A 17,911-nucleotide genomic window follows, 5' to 3' on the forward strand; every position below is an offset into this window, starting at 1 on the left:
ATTTGCAACAAACAAAATTGATTCTTTTACCTTCTTGGGATTTCTGTGGTAATCTGAGTGCTGAAAGGGGTTCTGGTGAAAGCTTTATGATGCCTTTAGAACATAAAATCTGACCATACTGCACCGGAAGTGCTATTTAAAAGTTGGAATGGGCGATAATGCCTGCACATACACATACCGATAATAACAGCAGAACTTTCCTAATCTCTCGGTTTTTACCAGTTGATGTCACAGTCTCATTTTTATAATGACAATGAGCAATCAGAAATTAGAGAGCTATTTATTATTGGGTGGAATGCTGTCCAATCACAGTCCTTTTGGTCGCAAGTGTCCTTAATTAATTCTTAATTTCTCCAGTTATTTCTTAATGAATTCCTGTCAGAGGGTGAACTTTTTTCGTCTTATTTTAATTAGCTGGAATGAGCTTGGGAAATTGATACCGCTGCTTCTGATTGAAATTACTTCTGATTGATTTGTTTATTAAGGTTAATTGATTGGTTTATCATCAACGTCATGCTCTGCCTGAACTGACAATTTAAAGCTGCGTTTGTATATGAGAGAGGAGAAGACAATGTGATCTTAACAAGAAAACTGCAAGGAGGAACTGGAACTGAGTACATGCGCGGGATTAAGCACACATATGTCTGGCAAAAACAGATGGAGGACAGAGAGAAGGAACTGAGAAGGGCAACCCAAGTGCAGTGCAGCACTGCAGTGGTTGGGGCCACTTAGTTAAGTGACTGTTCTCGTTCACATGACATATGTGAAAATCGTCTGGATTTTACTGCTCTGTGAATTGGAGTTTGTGTGTGCACTATGTATATATATATATAAGAAGCTCATTATGGAGGTCCTCTTTCTCCTCAGGAAATGCCTAATCTATGGCCATCTATCTCCCACAAGTGATTTCATGATTTATATAATTTATTTGCTGTGGGATTGCCTGTAATCTGCCTGTCTTTTGGTTTCTTTCTAAACCCATTACTGAAACATTCTAAATTCATTTATCAATTACTTTAATGACTATTGATTAATGCAACACTGATTGTGGCAATTCCGTCAAAGATAACCATTTGGAAGATGGATGAGATTCACGGTTTATGTATTTAATGCTACTTATTGCTTGTATATTTTTCAAGATTTCAAAGTAAACTTGTCTAAATCACAGGCATTCACAGCTTTTCTGCATCACAGCTTTGCTCTCAAGTGTGTGTGTGTGTATGTGAGAGTATATCTAGGGAATACAATGCTATCATTCCCTTTTTAGTTTAATGGGCCTTGTGAATTTTATATTGCATTATCAGTGCATTCTCCTAGGCTTACTTGTTGCCCGTGAAAGTCATATACAAACATTTCTAAGCAAGACTCAGCAATCAGAAGCTGCTTGCTCAAAACAGGAAGTCTGTGTTTACCTTCTATGGACTCCAGACTCATCTAGCCATGAGGAAATGGACTAATGGCCATTCATGTCCTCAAAGTGGCTCCTTTGGTTGATATGTAAAGGCTGAAGAGAAGCACTGTGACCATTGTTTGAACCCTGTGACATATCTAAAAACACAAGACTGAGAATATTAGTATTTTTGTTTTTAATAATTTATTTTGTTAACATAAAATTTAAGTTTAACTTTAAAACTTTACACTTTGCTTATAGTATAAATAACTTGTTCCAGTGAGAACCATAGTGGCAGGGGCAGGCATAAGGACAGACAATGGGGGGTTTATTAAAGGAACTGATGCTACTGACAGCGGGCCAGGCTGGGCGGTGCACCTCAGGTGATTGACCATTGCAGGAATATTTGGAGTCAGGCAGAGCTCAGTCACCTTTGGAAACAGGCTGGGAACTGTAGAACACAGGTGGGGCTAAGTTGGGATTGAACGGGTTTGGAAGGAATCTCCTGGGCAGGGCACTAGGGAATCCGCATGCTTCCACTGCTTTTTCTTCCAGCACCCAGCTACAACAGGAATTGCTGCTGTTGGTTGTAGGCCCCCAATAGAATCCTCAGCAACTGGCTGTCGGAAAATCAGCAGGCGCATCCTCAGACACTTCCAGAGATGGGTGAGTCTTGGACACCTCACATTCAATTACCCCCTGTAGCTCAATTAGCAGATGGCGGATCTCCACCACCTCTTAGGGGTTCAAGCCAGGGATGAGCATGAAAAGCCTGTCACTCACTGACAATATCCTCTACACCACTGGGTTCTCCCTCAGCTTCAAGGAGAGGTCAAGGAGAAATTCTCCTCCTGAAGAGAGTGTGTCTCCCAGGGACTTTGCAACCCCCTCAGTCTCTGGGGCACTCGGGGTATCCAGTCTGCTAGATGAATACTGTAGATTCGCGCAAGCCAGAGTGGGGGTGCAGACTGCCAGGATTGTTGGGGAGTCCAGTCATTCTGTCACGATCCAAAATACAACAGAGGCAGGAGCAGATGTAAGGGCAGACAATGAGGGGTTTATTAAAGGAACTAAATAAAGCAAACAACAGCAAAGGGCACAGAGGCACAAACTGGGGTAACATTAGCTACCAGACTGGGAAGCACAGGACTGGGAGGCACTTTTATGCACGACTAATGAGGGAGTATACAAGAGGCAGCTGAAGCGATCCACACGAGAGCTTAAAAGAGAGGTAAGACAAATGAACAACAGGTTTGGGGAGAGAACGAGGGGGGGGAATGCGGGATGTGGAAATAGTCTTCTATTGTACAGAAAAGTAAATCTCTTTCATCACCTAATCAATCTGTATCCAACAGTATTTTCCTGTATACAGTACATGTCTTCTACAGTCTTCATTGGCACAGGACACTTAAACATCCTGCAGAGTATTATAAATCTAAACAGGTGTGCCAGTTAATCACCCTGCCTCTGGGATTCATCTAGACAGAGAGGAGAGACCTGAGTGAATGTTCTTAACTGTTCACATCAGCCAGAATCTCTGCGATATATGTAAGTTAGTTGAAATAAATGCATACAATTTTTAAATTAACAAAACAGGGAATAAATATTCACTGATGCACTTGACCTTTTGTTGCTTTGATATGCATTATTTCAGTATTCATAGACATGCACAGATTTTATATATGTTAAAAAGTAGTAATAATTGTCTTTAGTCAATATGCTTGCATGATATATGATCAGTTATAATGCGTATGAGGGTTTGCATACTTTGAATACTTCTGGTTTATCTTCTGTGTTTTTCTGTGTTTAAACATTATATATTAGGTCTATTCTGTGCATAATATATTTTAACACAAATAGTCTGCTATAATGGGTCTTTGTCTCCTTTATAAGAACATAAGAACATAAGAACTATACAAACAAGAGGAGGCCATTCGGCCCATCAAGCTCGCTTGGGGAGAACTAAACTAATAGCTCAGAGTCGTTAAAATCTTACCTAGCTCTGATTTAAAGGAACCCAAGGATTCAGCTTGCACTACATTATCAGGAAGGCTATTCCATACTCTGACTATGCGCTGTGTAAAGAAGTGCTTCCTTAAATCCAGCTTGAAATGTTCTCCCGCTAATTTCCACCTATGGCCACGAGTTCGAGTTCGTAATGCTGAAGTAACTATTTGGTTGAACAGCATCCAAACCTGTTAGAATCTTATATACCTGGATCATGTCCCCCCTCAGTCTCCTTTGCTTGAGACTGAACAGATTTAGGTCAAGTAACCGTTCCTCGTATGACATTCCTCTAAGACCAGGAATCATTTTTGTGGCCCTACGCTGCACCTTTTCTAAGGCCACAATGTCCTTTTTAAGATATGGTGACCAAACCTGCACACAATATTCTAGGTGAGGTCTCACCAAGGAATTGTATAATCTTAGCATTACCTCCCTTGACTTAAACTCCACACACCTGGAGATATACCCCAACATCCTATTGGCCTTTCTTATTGCTTCCCCACACTGGCGAGAATGGGACATGGAAGCATCAACATACACACCAAGGTCTTTCTCATGATCAGCTACCTTTATTTCAGTGACACCCATGAAATACCTGTACTTTATATTTCTGCTCCCTAGATGGAGTACCTTACATTTATCGACATTAAATTTCATCTGCCAGGTATCGGCCCAGTCACTAATTAAATCAAGATCCCGCTGTAGCTGCTGAGCCGCTAATTCAGTATCTGCTACACCACCCACCTTGGTGTCATCTGCAAATTTCACCAGTTTACTGTATATATTGGTATCCATATCATTTATGTAAATTAGGAACAATAGTGGTCCTAAAATCGAACCCTGCGGTACCCCACTATGAACGCAGGCCCACTGTGACATTGTGCCTCTTATAACTACTCGCTGTTTCCTATCTGTTAACCAGTTATCAAGCCAGGTCGCTACGGTACCTAAAATACCTGTCGCTTTGAGTTTAAGTAGGAGCCTCTTGTGGGGGACAACATCAAAAACCTTTTGGAAATCTAAGTAGATGACATCATAGGCCTTCTTATCATCAACTTCCTGAGTAGCTTCCTCAAAAAACTCCAACAGATTTGTTAAACAGGATCTACCTCTCCTAAATCCATGCTGGCCATCCTACAAAATGTTATTGGAGTCCAGGTAATCTACCATTTTCTCTTTGATTATAGCCTCCATAACTTTACCAGTTATACAAGTTAGACTGATTGGCCTATAGTTTGACAGATATCGATGATATCTAGGGCAACTTTTATACCAGGCTCTAGGTAATGCTTAAAAATTCATAAATTTGATTTGGGAGATATCCCACCGTGATTCCCTCCATGCAATTATTATTTGTTGCTATTTATGTATCAAAAAAAAGATTCCAACAATGTTCTCCACCGTCTCTTAGACTAAGATAATATATTCCAACTTGTCCCAGCTGAGCTATGCAGAACCTCTGACACCAGTTATTCCACTATGCTTTAGACTTTCTCCTTCATTAATAATGCTCAAGTATTTCTTTTTTGTAAATATCGTGATTCAGTTTTGAGAATATTACTTCCCCTTCTGGTGGGTAACCTGCATTCACTTTGCTCTGGTTTGCTAGAGGATGACTCTACTTGGTGTGTCCTTGGAGCACGTGTTCACTGAATCACATCCTATTGGCATCACTCGCCTATGAGTTCCAAGTCTTCTGAGCATTTGTCCTCCCTTTACATCCATGCAATATCAGTTTAGGGCTGTCGAAGCATTTTCCGAAAGGCCTTCCCTCAGATCCGTGGTGATGCAGACAGAGTAGCTTCTGGACGGGTCGTGTCCCTTAAGATGTTTGCCGCTCAGTAATGCCAACAGTGGAGCCACACCTCAATCCCACAAGTAAGCAGATAATTACGTGGGCTGCCTGTGCACGAGGGAATTCGCAATTTTGGTTTACAGATAAGAGCCTCTTCTCGGGTTTCGCCAGAAGTGGTTGCGAGATAATGGGGTTGGATTCATTCTGCATCTCAGCATAAGTGCATCAGTGTAATAACAGTGGTTTGCTTTTTTTCTATGCCTTCATCTTCTTGTTTTCTTACATCACGCATCTCAGTTCAGTGTCGGTTCCTTGCCAGTGCTGTTCCTGTTCCCTCTGACCCTCTGCAGTGATGCATTAGCGGCAATGCAACAGCTAAACTACCGGAGGAAGGACAATGGGTCCCACCACGATCGGATCCCGCTGCGCATTGTGCGGGCGGAAGCAGAACTGTCGCCCATGGAGAAAGCGTACCTGCGGGCCGTGGAGCGGGGTGACTACGCCAGCGTCCGGCAGGCTCTGCAGGAGGCAGAGATCTACTTCAAGATCAACATCAACTGCGTGGACTCACTGGGCCGCACAGCGCTGCTCATTGCCATCGAGAACGAGAACCTGGAGATAATCGAGCTGCTTCTCAGCACCAACGTGTACGTGGGGGACGCCCTACTGCACGCCATCCGCAAGGAGGTGGTGGGTGCCGTGGACCTGCTGCTTAACCACAAGAAGACCAGCAAAGAGAAGCAGGTGGGCGAACATAAATGAAGAAGTGTATTACATCCTGCGTGTTTCAAAAAGTGCTTGTTATCAAATCAGCATTTTGTAGGTGATCTATTTTATGTCATTTAATGGTTCTAATTTCACATTACAAATGCTGATGATAATATTGGCTAAAAGGTAAATATAGACAGCATAAAGATGAAATTAACAATAAATAGCTTCGTTTTTTTTGTGTATTTGAAGCATTTACAGTAGTTTATATATTTGCTGGTGTTTCAGGTGTTGTAAAGTCCATCTGTCTTCTAACCGTTTATCCTGGAGCCTGTCCAGGCAGGCTGGGGTGCAGCTTGGATTGGATGTGTATATATGTATATACACCGATCAGCCATAACATTAAAACCACCTGCCTAATACTGTGCAGGCTCCCCTTTTGCCACCAAAGCAGGTCTGTCCCATTGAGGCATGGACTCCACAAGACCTCTGAAGGTGTCCTGTGGTATCTGACATCATCAGCACAACCTTTAAGTCCTTTGAGTTTTAAGGTGGGGCTTCCATGGATCTGACTTGTTTGTCCAGCACATCCCACAGGTTCTCAATCGGATTGAGATCTGAGGAAATCGGAGGCCTGGTCAACACCTTGACCTCTTTTTCATGTTTCTCAAATCATTCCTGAATGATTTTTTGCAGTGTGGCAGGATGCATTATTCTGCTGAAAGAGACCTCTGCCATCAGGAAACACCTTCTGTCATGTAGGGCAGTATTTGGTCTGCAACAGTGTTTATATAGGTGGTACATGTCAAAGAGACATCTGCATAAATGTCAGGACGCATGTTTTCACTGGTCGACCTTCCTTTTGGTGGGTACTGACCGCTGCATGCTGGGAACACACTACACGACCTGCTGTTTTGTAGATGCTCTGACCCAGCCATCCATCATAATTTGGCCCTTGCCAGTCACTCTGACCCTTATGCTTGCCTGCTTTAAGAGCTGACTGTTCACTTGCCTAATGCATAACAGCATCATTGACAGGCCATTGTAATGAGATAATCAATCACCTGTCAGTGGTTTTAATGTTATGGCTGATCGGTGCATGTAATATACTTGTAAAATGTGTGAATAATATATTTCTGCAGAAATAACAATATGTATGTATACAAACACTACCACAGCTGCTCTTCTTCTTCTTCTGCTTCTTAAATTCTGTAATTTTCCTGAAAGCTAAATCACCTCATGATTCCGTGTCCATTTCCTCGACCCAACAAGAGTTGTATATCACATTGTCTTTATGTTGATGATTACTGTAACTTTTGACTAATGAGTGATGGCACTTCATTGAGTTCTGTAGGGGAATTAAGAGGACATGTCTAATGGACATGCCTTCACTTCTTCAGGACCTTACTTGGACTGGATATGATGCAGTGTGGTCAGCTTAAAGACAATGGTGAAAGGGGTCCTGGCAGGGGGGTTTAAGGCAGACTGGACCGGGAAGTCCCTGAAATGAAAAAAGGTTTAATTCCCATGACTACTGACAAATATAACCTGTCCTTACATACAGCCACGCACAAATGAGCCTCTCTAAAAACAATCAGGTACTATATTATCGCTTTCATGGAACATCATAATAATCATTAAAAATAGCCCCTGATGTCATGGTGAATGTTGGATATAGTCCTCCAATGATAAGATGATTTATACTCTATGGCGTAGTAGTCTATTACTTCATTAGACGATACAACATTAAAACAGGCGAAATGTATAACTTTAAATTGCTTTTTTCAAACTATTATAAAACAGTATGCAGGCGGTTCCTTGTCTAAACCTTATTTTTTATGCAGTGGTTGTCACTATTACCTCACACTTCTGGGACCTGGGTTCAAGTCTCTCCCGGGGTTCATTTTCCTCATGTCAGCGTGGGGTTTTCTCCAGGTACTCTGACCCCCCCCTCCCCCCCAGTCCAAAAACATGCTGAGGCTAACTGCAGTTGCCAAATTGCCCATAGGTATGTGTGAGTGTGCCCTGCAATTGGTTATTGCCCCATCCTGGGTTGTTGCCTTCCTTGCCCTCATATCCTCTGGGATAGGCTCCAGACCACCTGCCTCCAAAATCAAACCCTGAATGGTACAAGCAGTTTCAGAAAATGTATGGGTTTCATGAAATTAGATCAGTGTTTCCCAGCCCAGTCCTCAGGGACCCCCAGGTGGTCCATTCTTTGACCTCCTCCAAGCTCCACACCACACAGTCCACATTTTTGTTCCCTCCCACCTGCCACTAAAAACCTGGACTGCCTGTGGATCCCCAAGGATCAGATTGGGAAACACTGGATTAGATGAATTAGCATAGAGCAATGTGAAGTTCAATTTTCCTACCTCTGCAAACAGGTGCCTCCAATTTTGCTGGACAAGCAGCTTTCCTACTTTACACCGGACATCACACCCATCATCCTGGCAGCCCACACCAACAATTATGAGATTATCAAAATGCTGTTACAAAAGGGGGTGTCGGTACCCCAGCCACACGGGGTGCGCTGTAACTGCCCGGAGTGTTCGTCCAACTCCGACGTGGACAGCCTGCGCCACTCCCGCTCCCGCCTGAACCTGTACCGGGCGCTGGCCAGCCCCTCGCTCATCGCCCTCTCCAATGAGGATCCCTTCATCGCTGCTTTCCACCTCAGCTGGGAGCTCAAGGAATTGAGCAAGATGGAGATCGAATTCAAGTCAGAGTACGAGGAGCTGTCGCAGCAGTGCAAGAAGTTCGCCAAGGACCTGTTGGACCAGACACGCAGCTCACGCGAACTGGAGATAGTGCTGAACTTCAAGGACAACATCACACCACTGAATAATGAGAGCAGCAACGATCTAGCACGACTGAAGCTGGCCATTAAGTACTACCAGAAGGAGGTGAGCTTTGCAACGGGATTTCATCCCATAAAAAAATCCACCCATCTTCTGTAATCGTTTTCCAGTAGTTTCGCAGAAAAAGTTAAATCATCCTATGCAAGAAATTAAAAGCTACACTTTTTTTTGCTTTACTTAACAACTGCATACAAAAAATGACTTTCCCGTGACAGTCAGAATGACAAATCACAATAGCTCTTAAAAGATTTTATTTATCAGCATTAGTCTGAATATACTACAAGTAACTCTGCCTTCTCGAAAGCTACAGTTTTAATGCAGGTTCAGAGAAGGGATGTGCACTAAGGCGGTCAATTATTTTTTTTAATCTGGTTATAATAATTGTGTCATTAATCGCTAAAGCAGCGCTTCCCACCGCAGTTCTCAGGGATCCACAGATACGGCACATTTTTGTGGGAGTTTGGTGGAAACAAAAACATGAACCGGCTGTGGGTCCCCGAGCAGCAGATTGGGAAACTCTACTCTGAGATTCGTTTCTTTTTGTGCGAGTAGGATTGTCTTTTTTACTTAATGACTCCCGTGCCACATTTACCAAGCTAATAAGATACTACAAATATAAGTCATGTACAAATATTTCTGCTTAAACAGCAGGAGACTGAAACATCAGCTCTCAGAGTGCAGTATAGCTATCAGGACCTTTATTACCCCGGTACCCATATATGACTTTACACTGCATCTGACTCTGCAAGCGGTCCTCCAACTTGCAGGAAAAAAATTGTGGGTTGTCGGTGGGATTGGCACTCCAGCCACCATAAAAACTTCACACAGCTCCAACCAGGCAGAGAGGACACTCTTCTGCTCTCCGCAGGAGTAGCTGTGCTGTAGCCACCCACAGGAAGGCTACAACGCGCCATGAGGGGGATGAAGGAATGCCCTGTGGAACCTCTTCCCCAGAAAAATCTAGACTGCCGGAGAGCGAATAGGGTCGGGCCTGTTGGGGATTGGAACTGGTGTGGTGCTCAGGCGTCACCTGCTGCACGGCAGCACTTGGATCCTAATCTGAGGTGGCCCGTTAGAGTAGGCGCGCGGAACGTCTTGTCTACCCAACAAGATGACCATCTTTCTCTGTTGTCAGAGAAGCTTTGTAAACTCCACATTTCAGTGACAGCACACAGGTACACAGATATTTTACAGTACACCTACTATTGGTCTGGTTGCTCTGATGGCTGCCTTACTCAGGGGGTACTTGTTGCTGAGGTGGCTCCTCCAAATGGTGTCCAATGTTACTCCTTTCAATTGCAATTGCAAGCAATCTTCGTTTCAGGCTTGGAGACAGGCGTCAGCCTAACTGACTTGAAAATGTGACTCCTGATTTGTAAAGGGAACGGTGATCGCTTGGACTGTGGCAACTACAGGGGAATAATACTGCTCTCAGTATTGGATAAGGTCCTTGCTTGCTTACCAAGATCCAGGCCTTTAATGGCCTCTTGGGCACAGCCATCAGCAGCGTGTCTGTTTGCGGAAAGAATGCCGACCTCATCAAAAGGTTCACTTACCTCGGCAGTGACATTCACGTCTCTAGTGACTCTTCTCATAGGAAGTCAATAGATGTACAGGGAGAGCATGGGGGGCTCATGAAACTGCAAGAAAGAGGCAGGTGGCACTGCTGATTCAGACGTGTTTCATTTTGTTCTCTTTCTGTCTCCATCATTTTGTGTCAGTTTGTCGCTCAGCCCAACTGCCAGCAGCTGTTGGCATCACGCTGGTACGGCGAATTTCCCAGTTGGAGGAAGCGCCACTGGTTCATGAAGCTCCTCACCTGCACCTTCATCGGCCTCCTCTTTCCTTTCTTCTCCCTCTGCTACCTGGTGGCCCCCCGGAGCCGCTTGGGTCTCTTCATCCGCAAGCCCTTTATCAAGTTCATCTGCCACACCACTTCCTACCTAACGTTCCTCTTCCTGCTCCTGCTCACGTCCCAGCACATGGTCTCCACGGACCCTAACATCATGGGACCCTGGCCCACCGTTGTGGAGTGGATGATCCTCCCTTGGGTCTTAGGTGATGTAAAATGAAGAAAGGGAATCTCATAACCTAATTCTGCCGCCATTATTAGTACTAGAAACCTGCAGCTAACTCTGTCAGTAATCTGTACTTTTAGGTTTTGTATGGACCGAGATCAAGCAGATATGGACTGATGGACTACAAGACTACATCAACGACTGGTGGAATTTTATGGACTTTGTCATGAATTGTCTGTACCTGGCTACCATTTCCCTCAAGATTGTGGCCTTCATGAAGGTATTGTGCCATTTATCAAGTTGACTCAAGTTCTTTTGTTTAGCACATTTAAAAACAGCAATACAAAAAGAGTTAAAACTAAAAAGACTTACCAAAACATCAAACCAACCCAACTGCTATTTGACAAAATAAGAGTTTTAAAATATGACTTAAAATTGATAATGCATAATAAGATAAATTGAAAGGAAACTTTAAATAATAACGAAGAGAAATCAACAATGATAAAAAGTATTAAACATATTAAAACATACTGATACAGGCTGGGGACTAACCCTCATAATTATCTATGTACTTTATAGGCTAAAAATTAAATTGAGAATGAAATAGATGTTATTTTAGACTAGTGATTTATTAAGCAAGTAAAATTAAGAGTTTAAGTCAGTGTAGAATATGCTATATCTTAGAATTTCAGCACAAAAGTCATTTCTTTGCTATAATTGCTAGGAAATTAACATGTGGATGATATAAAGCTTCATATTTAATCTAACTAGTAGTTGCCACTGTCACCCTCCAGTACTGCGAGAAGCAACAAAGGGACACATGGGACATGTTGCACCCCACCCTGATGGCCGAAGCCCTCTTCGCTATCGCCAACATCTTCAGCTCACTGCGCCTCATCGCTCTCTTCACGTCCAACGCCCACTTGGGCCCACTGCAGATCTCGCTGGGCCGCATGTTGCTCGATATCCTCAAGTTCCTTTTCATCTTCTGCCTGGTACTATTTGCGTTTGCCAACGGCCTTAACCAGCTCTACTTCTACTATAAGAGGACAAATATTGTCTTCACAACGTGAGTGTGCTCGCCTGCTCCTTCCTGCTCTCTGTTTACTGAACAATCACAATGTCAAAAGGGTGCACCCCAACTATACAAATGATACCCTGATATCCTCAGTAGGACAACGGTGTGAGGTGAACCATAATTGTGTTCATTTTCCTTTCCTTAGATTCTTCAGGACTTTGCAGACTCTTTTCTGGTCCGTGTTTGGGCTGGTTAGTCTGAATGGAACTACTGTCATCCCAGAACACAAGGTCACCGAGTTTGTGGGAGCCACAATGTTTGGCACCTACAATGTCATCTCTCTGGTGGTGCTCCTCAACATGCTAATAGCAATGATGAATAACTCTTACCAGCAAATTTTTGTAAGTGTTAAATTTTCAACTTCCCGGCTATCTTGCCTAATTAAAATATGAGCAGTGGATGCACATGGATTTTTGTTATGTGATTTGGGGGGGGGGTTAGGGTTAGGGTTAGAGGGGGGGGATGAATTATATTCAAAAACGTCATACTTCCATGGACAGAGTGACAGGGCTCTTCAAATCTGAACCTCAATTATTGTTCATTAGTTTAATAAATACTGATTCTGATTGGCCAGAGGCTTCACACCTGGTTCACAGGTAAAGGAAGGTTGGGAAGTCAGCAGAGCTTTGACCTTAAGGACTGTGATCTGAACAGATCTTTTATGTGGTAACTTAGGGTCCAATTAATCGACCAATCTATATATAAGGAAATATATTATCCAGGATTATGTCAGTTTGCATGAATTACTATTTGTTCCAGAAAGTCTGAGATTGATCATAATCATGTGTAGTTTTTACTCCATAACCACACAGGACCATGCAGATATCGAATGGAAATTTGCGCGCACAAAGCTATGGATGAGCTACTTTGAGGAAGGGGGAACGCTGCCTTCCCCTTTTAATATAATCCCCAGCCCCAAATCTATCTGCTACCTCATTAGATGGATTAGGAAGCACTTATGCAAAAGGACAGTATCAAAAAGAAAAGAGAATGACGCCGCCGAAGAGGTCAGGTCCTTACTGATATCTTTCTTTCCTTCAGTACAACTTAATGTGCACAATATATATATATATATATAGTGGTTTAACAAAAATGTACATATTCATAATTTTCCTGTGCCATCAGTACTGATTACTTGCCCTGAACTGTGTAAGATTACTTTTCTGCTATTAGTAGTTGGAATATCTTTCTGTCGGTGAATAACAGATCGTGATCTTTTTGGCCCCATAATTATTGTGGCCAGCAGTGCAATTCCTTAGCCACCCTCTTTAATAACTGCTAATCCATAGATTATGTGCATTTAAATGGCAAATGTCATGCTTTTTCTTCAGCGACACAAATCTGAAATCCTGAGAACGAATAATCAGTATCAGGTAATACTGTGTGCTTTTATTTTTTTACCACTGACTGCATATTTTCTATGACCTTTAGTATCTGCCAGGCATATTTTTCATGTTAATGACAAAAGTAATTTTGGGAAAGACTGAAGATTCACGATGAGTGTAACAATCTGACATTTAAGTAATCAAGCAAGCAGTGGGTAAAAAGTCCATTCATATTTCTTTAATAACTTAATATCTGCTGCTGAAATAAACATACATTTACATAAAGGGTGAAGAATCCAAGCTGTTTGCCTAAATTTGTGGGCTTGAGCTACACACTGCTGCTAATTTAAGCGTTTTATTCACGATATAAGGATCTGATGAGGCATCTGATCAAAAGGTATGTGGCTGCGAAGATCAGAGACGCCAAAAAGGAGGAGGGTCTGACAGAGGAGAACTTCAAGGTACGTTTGGTTTATCGCGTGCCCGTGTTCGGGTTTCTCGCCAGGGAATGACCTCATATTTGGTGAATGGCATCAGTATTGCGGTATACTTTTTAGGCTTCGGGTCTGAATCTTCTGCACAGCATTGGCTGCTTTAGGGCACGTTTGGTCGTATTTGTTAGGAAATGCCCATCGCTGGCATGAGTTTCCTCCTTGGTTCTTCGCTGTGTCCAGGGTGTTACTTTGCCCTGAACATCCTGGGATAAACTCAGTCTGACTCCATAGTTTTATATTCCCTGACCAGCAAGGCACCACTGAGGTACCCTGAGCTAGGTACCGCCCCCAAGCACTGCTCCCCGGGTGCTGAATTAGCTGCCTCCTGCTATGTCACATTGTCACATACGGGTTAAATGCAGAGGACACATTTCGTTGTTGTGTACTGTGTCCTGTGGTGTGTCAACAATGACAAATGATCACTTAATTCAAAATTCTAATTCTATTTGGTGCTGCAGATACATATATGGATGAATACTGCATGTTTTCAATTTTTGACTAAATTCCTTAAGAACTACTTTCTACAACGGAAATACTGTGGGAAGTTACTGAGTGACAGTGATAGATTTGCTGTCCCCTGGACATGTCCCCCTATAAAGACTTTCCAATCAGGGAGTGGGGATGGTATTAGGGTGTTTCAGTCAGTTACAATCGACCAGTTGATGACCAGTGCTTTAGGGCATGTTTGGCTTTGTTTATTGAATAATGCCCATCTTATTCTCTTTTTGTAGGAACTGAAACAAGACATCTCCAGTTTCCGGTATGATGTTCTGGGTTTGATGAAAGGGAATGACTCAGTTCTCCCAGGAGAAAAATTTAGGGATGGTAGCTCCAAGTGGGGGCTGACTCACCGTGCACTCAACAACGCTCCAGCGTCCCCTGCTGGTCAAGAGAGGAGAAAACTTAACCTGCACAACGGTGCCCCTGTGCATGAGAACTCTAATCCCCGCAGACTTCCAGATGTTCACCAAGTGCTGCCCTCCTGTGGCTCCATTGAAGAGGACCTACAGGAGCGGAAAAATGGAAACAATGAGGGCTGATTGGATGTCGAGTCCCAGCTGGAAAAGAGGTAGGGAAAGGCAGAGAAGGACCATGCTGATGCGTCGTCTTGCTGACTATGTTAATGTTGCAGATAAAGACTGTGAACATCTAACATGTAGAAATCAGGTCTTCCCTTTGAAAATGTGCCTTTGATGTGTTTTCAGTTTGCAAAGTGTGGCAGGAATCTGCTATGGGAAGCTCACAGAAACAGAAGATCAGAGCCACATGTGATCTACCTGGGACACCTCTGACAATCTCTGCATGACGTACGTCATACATATGCAGTTATAATGGACGAGAAAGCCGTGTTGCAGAGTTGCTTTCTTGGAAAATAAGTTGAGGGAGAGAGTGTTGCTTATAGTATTTCAACAGCCTGCACAGACTTGAATAGACAGCAATGTATAAATCCACACCCAGATATACTCGCCTTGGCATGTAGGTAAACCGAAGGCAGGAAAGTTTCTACGCGTGCAAAATATGATGTAAAGCATATGGGAGCGATTCAAACACTTCTGTGAGTACTGACCCCCCAATGAAATTCCTCACACAAACACACCCTAATCACAACACGCATTTTATAACTTCTAAGCATTGGCCACTACACAAACATTAATAAAAATAATAATAAAACGAAATAATGCAAAGCATAGAGAGGAATGCACGTAAAGTACGCCGAACCACCCTCTTAAGTTTTTTTTTTCTCATTTTTTTGTTATCTTGTTATTGTGAAGTTTGTGTTTGTGAGTAAGGAAAACCACTGAAGATCAACTTATGCTGCGATGAGGAATGACAGCAAGAGAGTCCAGTAAAGAAGTTCCTTTCTGTAATCTTCATGTATGTAATAAAATGGTTATAACACTAGAATGTTTTTTTTTGTCATTTTTCTATGAAAAACATTAAGGGAATCACAAACAGGCTATCCCATCGAAGATGCTTGGAGGGGAGACGCATTGCTTGCTCTCCAGAGATAGAATCATTTTCTAATGTGTTGAGAGAATTACTAACAGACGTCGGCAGGTTCTTGTTTTAATCTGCTGGCAAGATTTCTTGCACAGCACGCAGTACATTTTTTCTACTTTCATTCTATGTCCAACTCAACCACATTTACTAAAAGACAAACACATTAAACTGCACCTACCTGGGAAGGACGCCAGCACTGCTGTCTGCGATCACCATGCAGATAAACTGGTGGTTTCCGTTGCATTTGATTATTTGTGGTAATTTCGTACGGATTGAAATGTTTTGTAGCAAAAAATTTCTTGTTAGTCTGCACCATATATTACAGCTAATAACAGCTAATAAATATGTCCATTTTATTGTAGTTCAGTCGAGCTCAGTTTGGGTGGAACGATAACAGCGCAAGAAGGGGGGGAGGGGGGTATTCCACAAGTAAGATTTCTTGAGTAGCCAGATAACTTCTTGGATTTAACCTAGTCAAGGCTTCACTTACATTTAGCCCAGTCTACCTTAAATCCGACAAGTTAACTGGCCAATCAAGCAAACCTGCTTCATGGAAGCCCCCCCGCAGATTATGAACAGCCTTATTTCACAAATAAATCAGCATTTTGATCAAACAGGGTGAGTTATTTTAAGCAGAACAGAAACTGATAATATTTCATTACTAGACAGGATATTAACGATGTGAAAATTGATACTGAAATTAAGGACATCCACAGCTTACGGTCTGTAAAGCAGGCCGACATGAAATGCGGTTTCATTTACAGGGTGATTTCTGGGATCAGGTAAAAGGTTGAGTTATGGGTTGGATTAAAAATTATTAAAGTAAACCCCAAAGAGTAAAGGTAACCGGAAGGCAAAGATGGGAGGCGTTCAGTAAACGAGGGCTGAATCTGTAGCCCGTTATAATGGTTTAAATCAGTTGAATAGGCCTACATTAATTGTACTTGAACATGTTGTGCAAAGCTTGAACATAAATATTTTTCTGCTGGCCAGAAACAAAACATCTTAATTACAAACATGTGATTTTTATAGCTTTATTTTTATGTACTTCGTTTATAATGGTTTTCCAGTATAAAATCATTCCAAAATTTAAACGGCGGATTGTGCCAAAAATTTCATCATTATGGAGCATGTAGCTTAAAAATTTATGTGAATAATGTTAGAACAGAGGGACTGATCAGTTACATCATAGTAATTCAAATGAGTCACTTGTCTTTGGGTACATTTGCTTTTAATTGTAAAATTGAACAACAGCCTGTAATACTCAGACGCTGAGATACTAATGTATGTAGAAAGGAGTGTGGGGGTCTGTCAGATGGTTTTCATTGGGGATGACTGAAAGCTGATATGGGAAATGTGCAATGGCACCGAAGTGTAACTCCTACAATTTCTTTGTGTAAATTCCAGTCTCTCTCGTAGTGGTGTAGCCAATTCAAAACACTCACATGCCATTCAGAGACAACACTCAGACAACAATAGAATAGAAAAGTGATACTTTATTAATCCGCCGTCCTGCTCTCCATATAAGTGAGAGCATGCTTGGAGGTCACAGGGAGTTGGGCCTTGTGAAAGGCACACGGACATGTGACTATTTGGAACATGTGACTATTTGGAACATGTGACTATTTGGGACATGTGACTATCCTGGCGACCTTCAGATCACAGGCACAGAGTCTGTGTCACACACCATGCCCCTCCCCTCGCAGGTAAGGTAAGTACTGTGGCTTTAACCCTGGTTTGCGAGGCAGCCCTCATACACTGGTCTCTCGCACATCTGCTCCTCAACAGCTACATTGGCTGGTTCTGCTAACCAGTTAAAAAGTTGCTGCGTGCCCCTGTCCAGAAAGGCAGGTATAGAAGCAGGTGAAGAGTTAATATATGTATACTGTACACTGTGTGTCTAAAATGGAGAAAATGGAGGAAAAGTTTCAGTATGATTAAAATTTCTTATTAAAACATTATTGAAAGATTCTGTCAAAAATAATATGAATGTGTCCTGAGTTTCCATAAATACTGCTATACAGGTGAAAGATTTACTCATAGCTTGAGTATATTGGGATCTTACGTACATTTATACAACTGTAATTCTAATTAGTGCCTCTAAGTATTTAAATGAATAAGTCACTCCAACGCATTCAGGAAAACCCCGTCTGACATCAGTCCTATGTCCTCCACGCCTGTGCACCCCTGTGTCCCTCCATGCCTGTGCACCCATGTGTCCCTCCATGCCTGTG

General features: G+C 42.5%; 1 protein-coding gene and 1 long non-coding RNA gene across 4 annotated transcripts; one reads left to right on the top strand and one right to left on the bottom strand.

Moving 5' to 3' along the window:
* Positions 1 to 1,651: 1,651 nt before the first annotated feature.
* Positions 1,652 to 7,860, bottom strand: LOC125711357 (uncharacterized). Of its 2 annotated transcripts, XR_007383004.1 has the most exons (4): positions 7,761 to 7,860; positions 7,309 to 7,401; positions 5,667 to 5,900; positions 1,652 to 2,388 (listed from the first exon to the last, which is right to left on the bottom strand). It is a non-coding gene; the product is annotated as an uncharacterized LOC125711357 (long non-coding RNA). The 2 variants fall into 2 exon arrangements; XR_007383003.1 differs by having other exon boundaries at positions 7,309 to 7,854.
* trpc4b (transient receptor potential cation channel, subfamily C, member 4b) lies at positions 3,084 to 15,581 on the top strand. 2 transcript variants are annotated; one of them, XR_007383002.1, is made up of 12 exons: positions 3,084 to 5,936; positions 8,288 to 8,806; positions 10,483 to 10,819; positions 10,920 to 11,059; positions 11,574 to 11,848; positions 12,003 to 12,198; positions 12,670 to 12,864; positions 13,189 to 13,230; positions 13,554 to 13,643; positions 14,408 to 14,745; positions 14,882 to 14,983; positions 15,449 to 15,581. XR_007383002.1 is itself a non-coding variant. In XM_048980161.1 (11 exons), the coding sequence occupies exons 1-10, from the start codon at positions 5,559 to 5,561 to the stop codon at positions 14,714 to 14,716; spliced, it is 2,481 nt and encodes an 826-aa protein (XP_048836118.1). In that variant the 5' UTR covers positions 3,084 to 5,558; the 3' UTR covers positions 14,717 to 14,745; positions 14,882 to 15,581. The 2 variants fall into 2 exon arrangements, 1 of the variants encoding a protein (XP_048836118.1); XM_048980161.1 differs by having other exon boundaries at positions 14,882 to 15,581.
* Positions 15,582 to 17,911: the final 2,330 nt, after the last annotated feature.

This window comes from Brienomyrus brachyistius, chromosome 17 (assembly GCF_023856365.1).
Source record: "Brienomyrus brachyistius isolate T26 chromosome 17, BBRACH_0.4, whole genome shotgun sequence".
NCBI classification, from domain to species: domain Eukaryota; kingdom Metazoa; phylum Chordata; class Actinopteri; order Osteoglossiformes; family Mormyridae; genus Brienomyrus; species Brienomyrus brachyistius.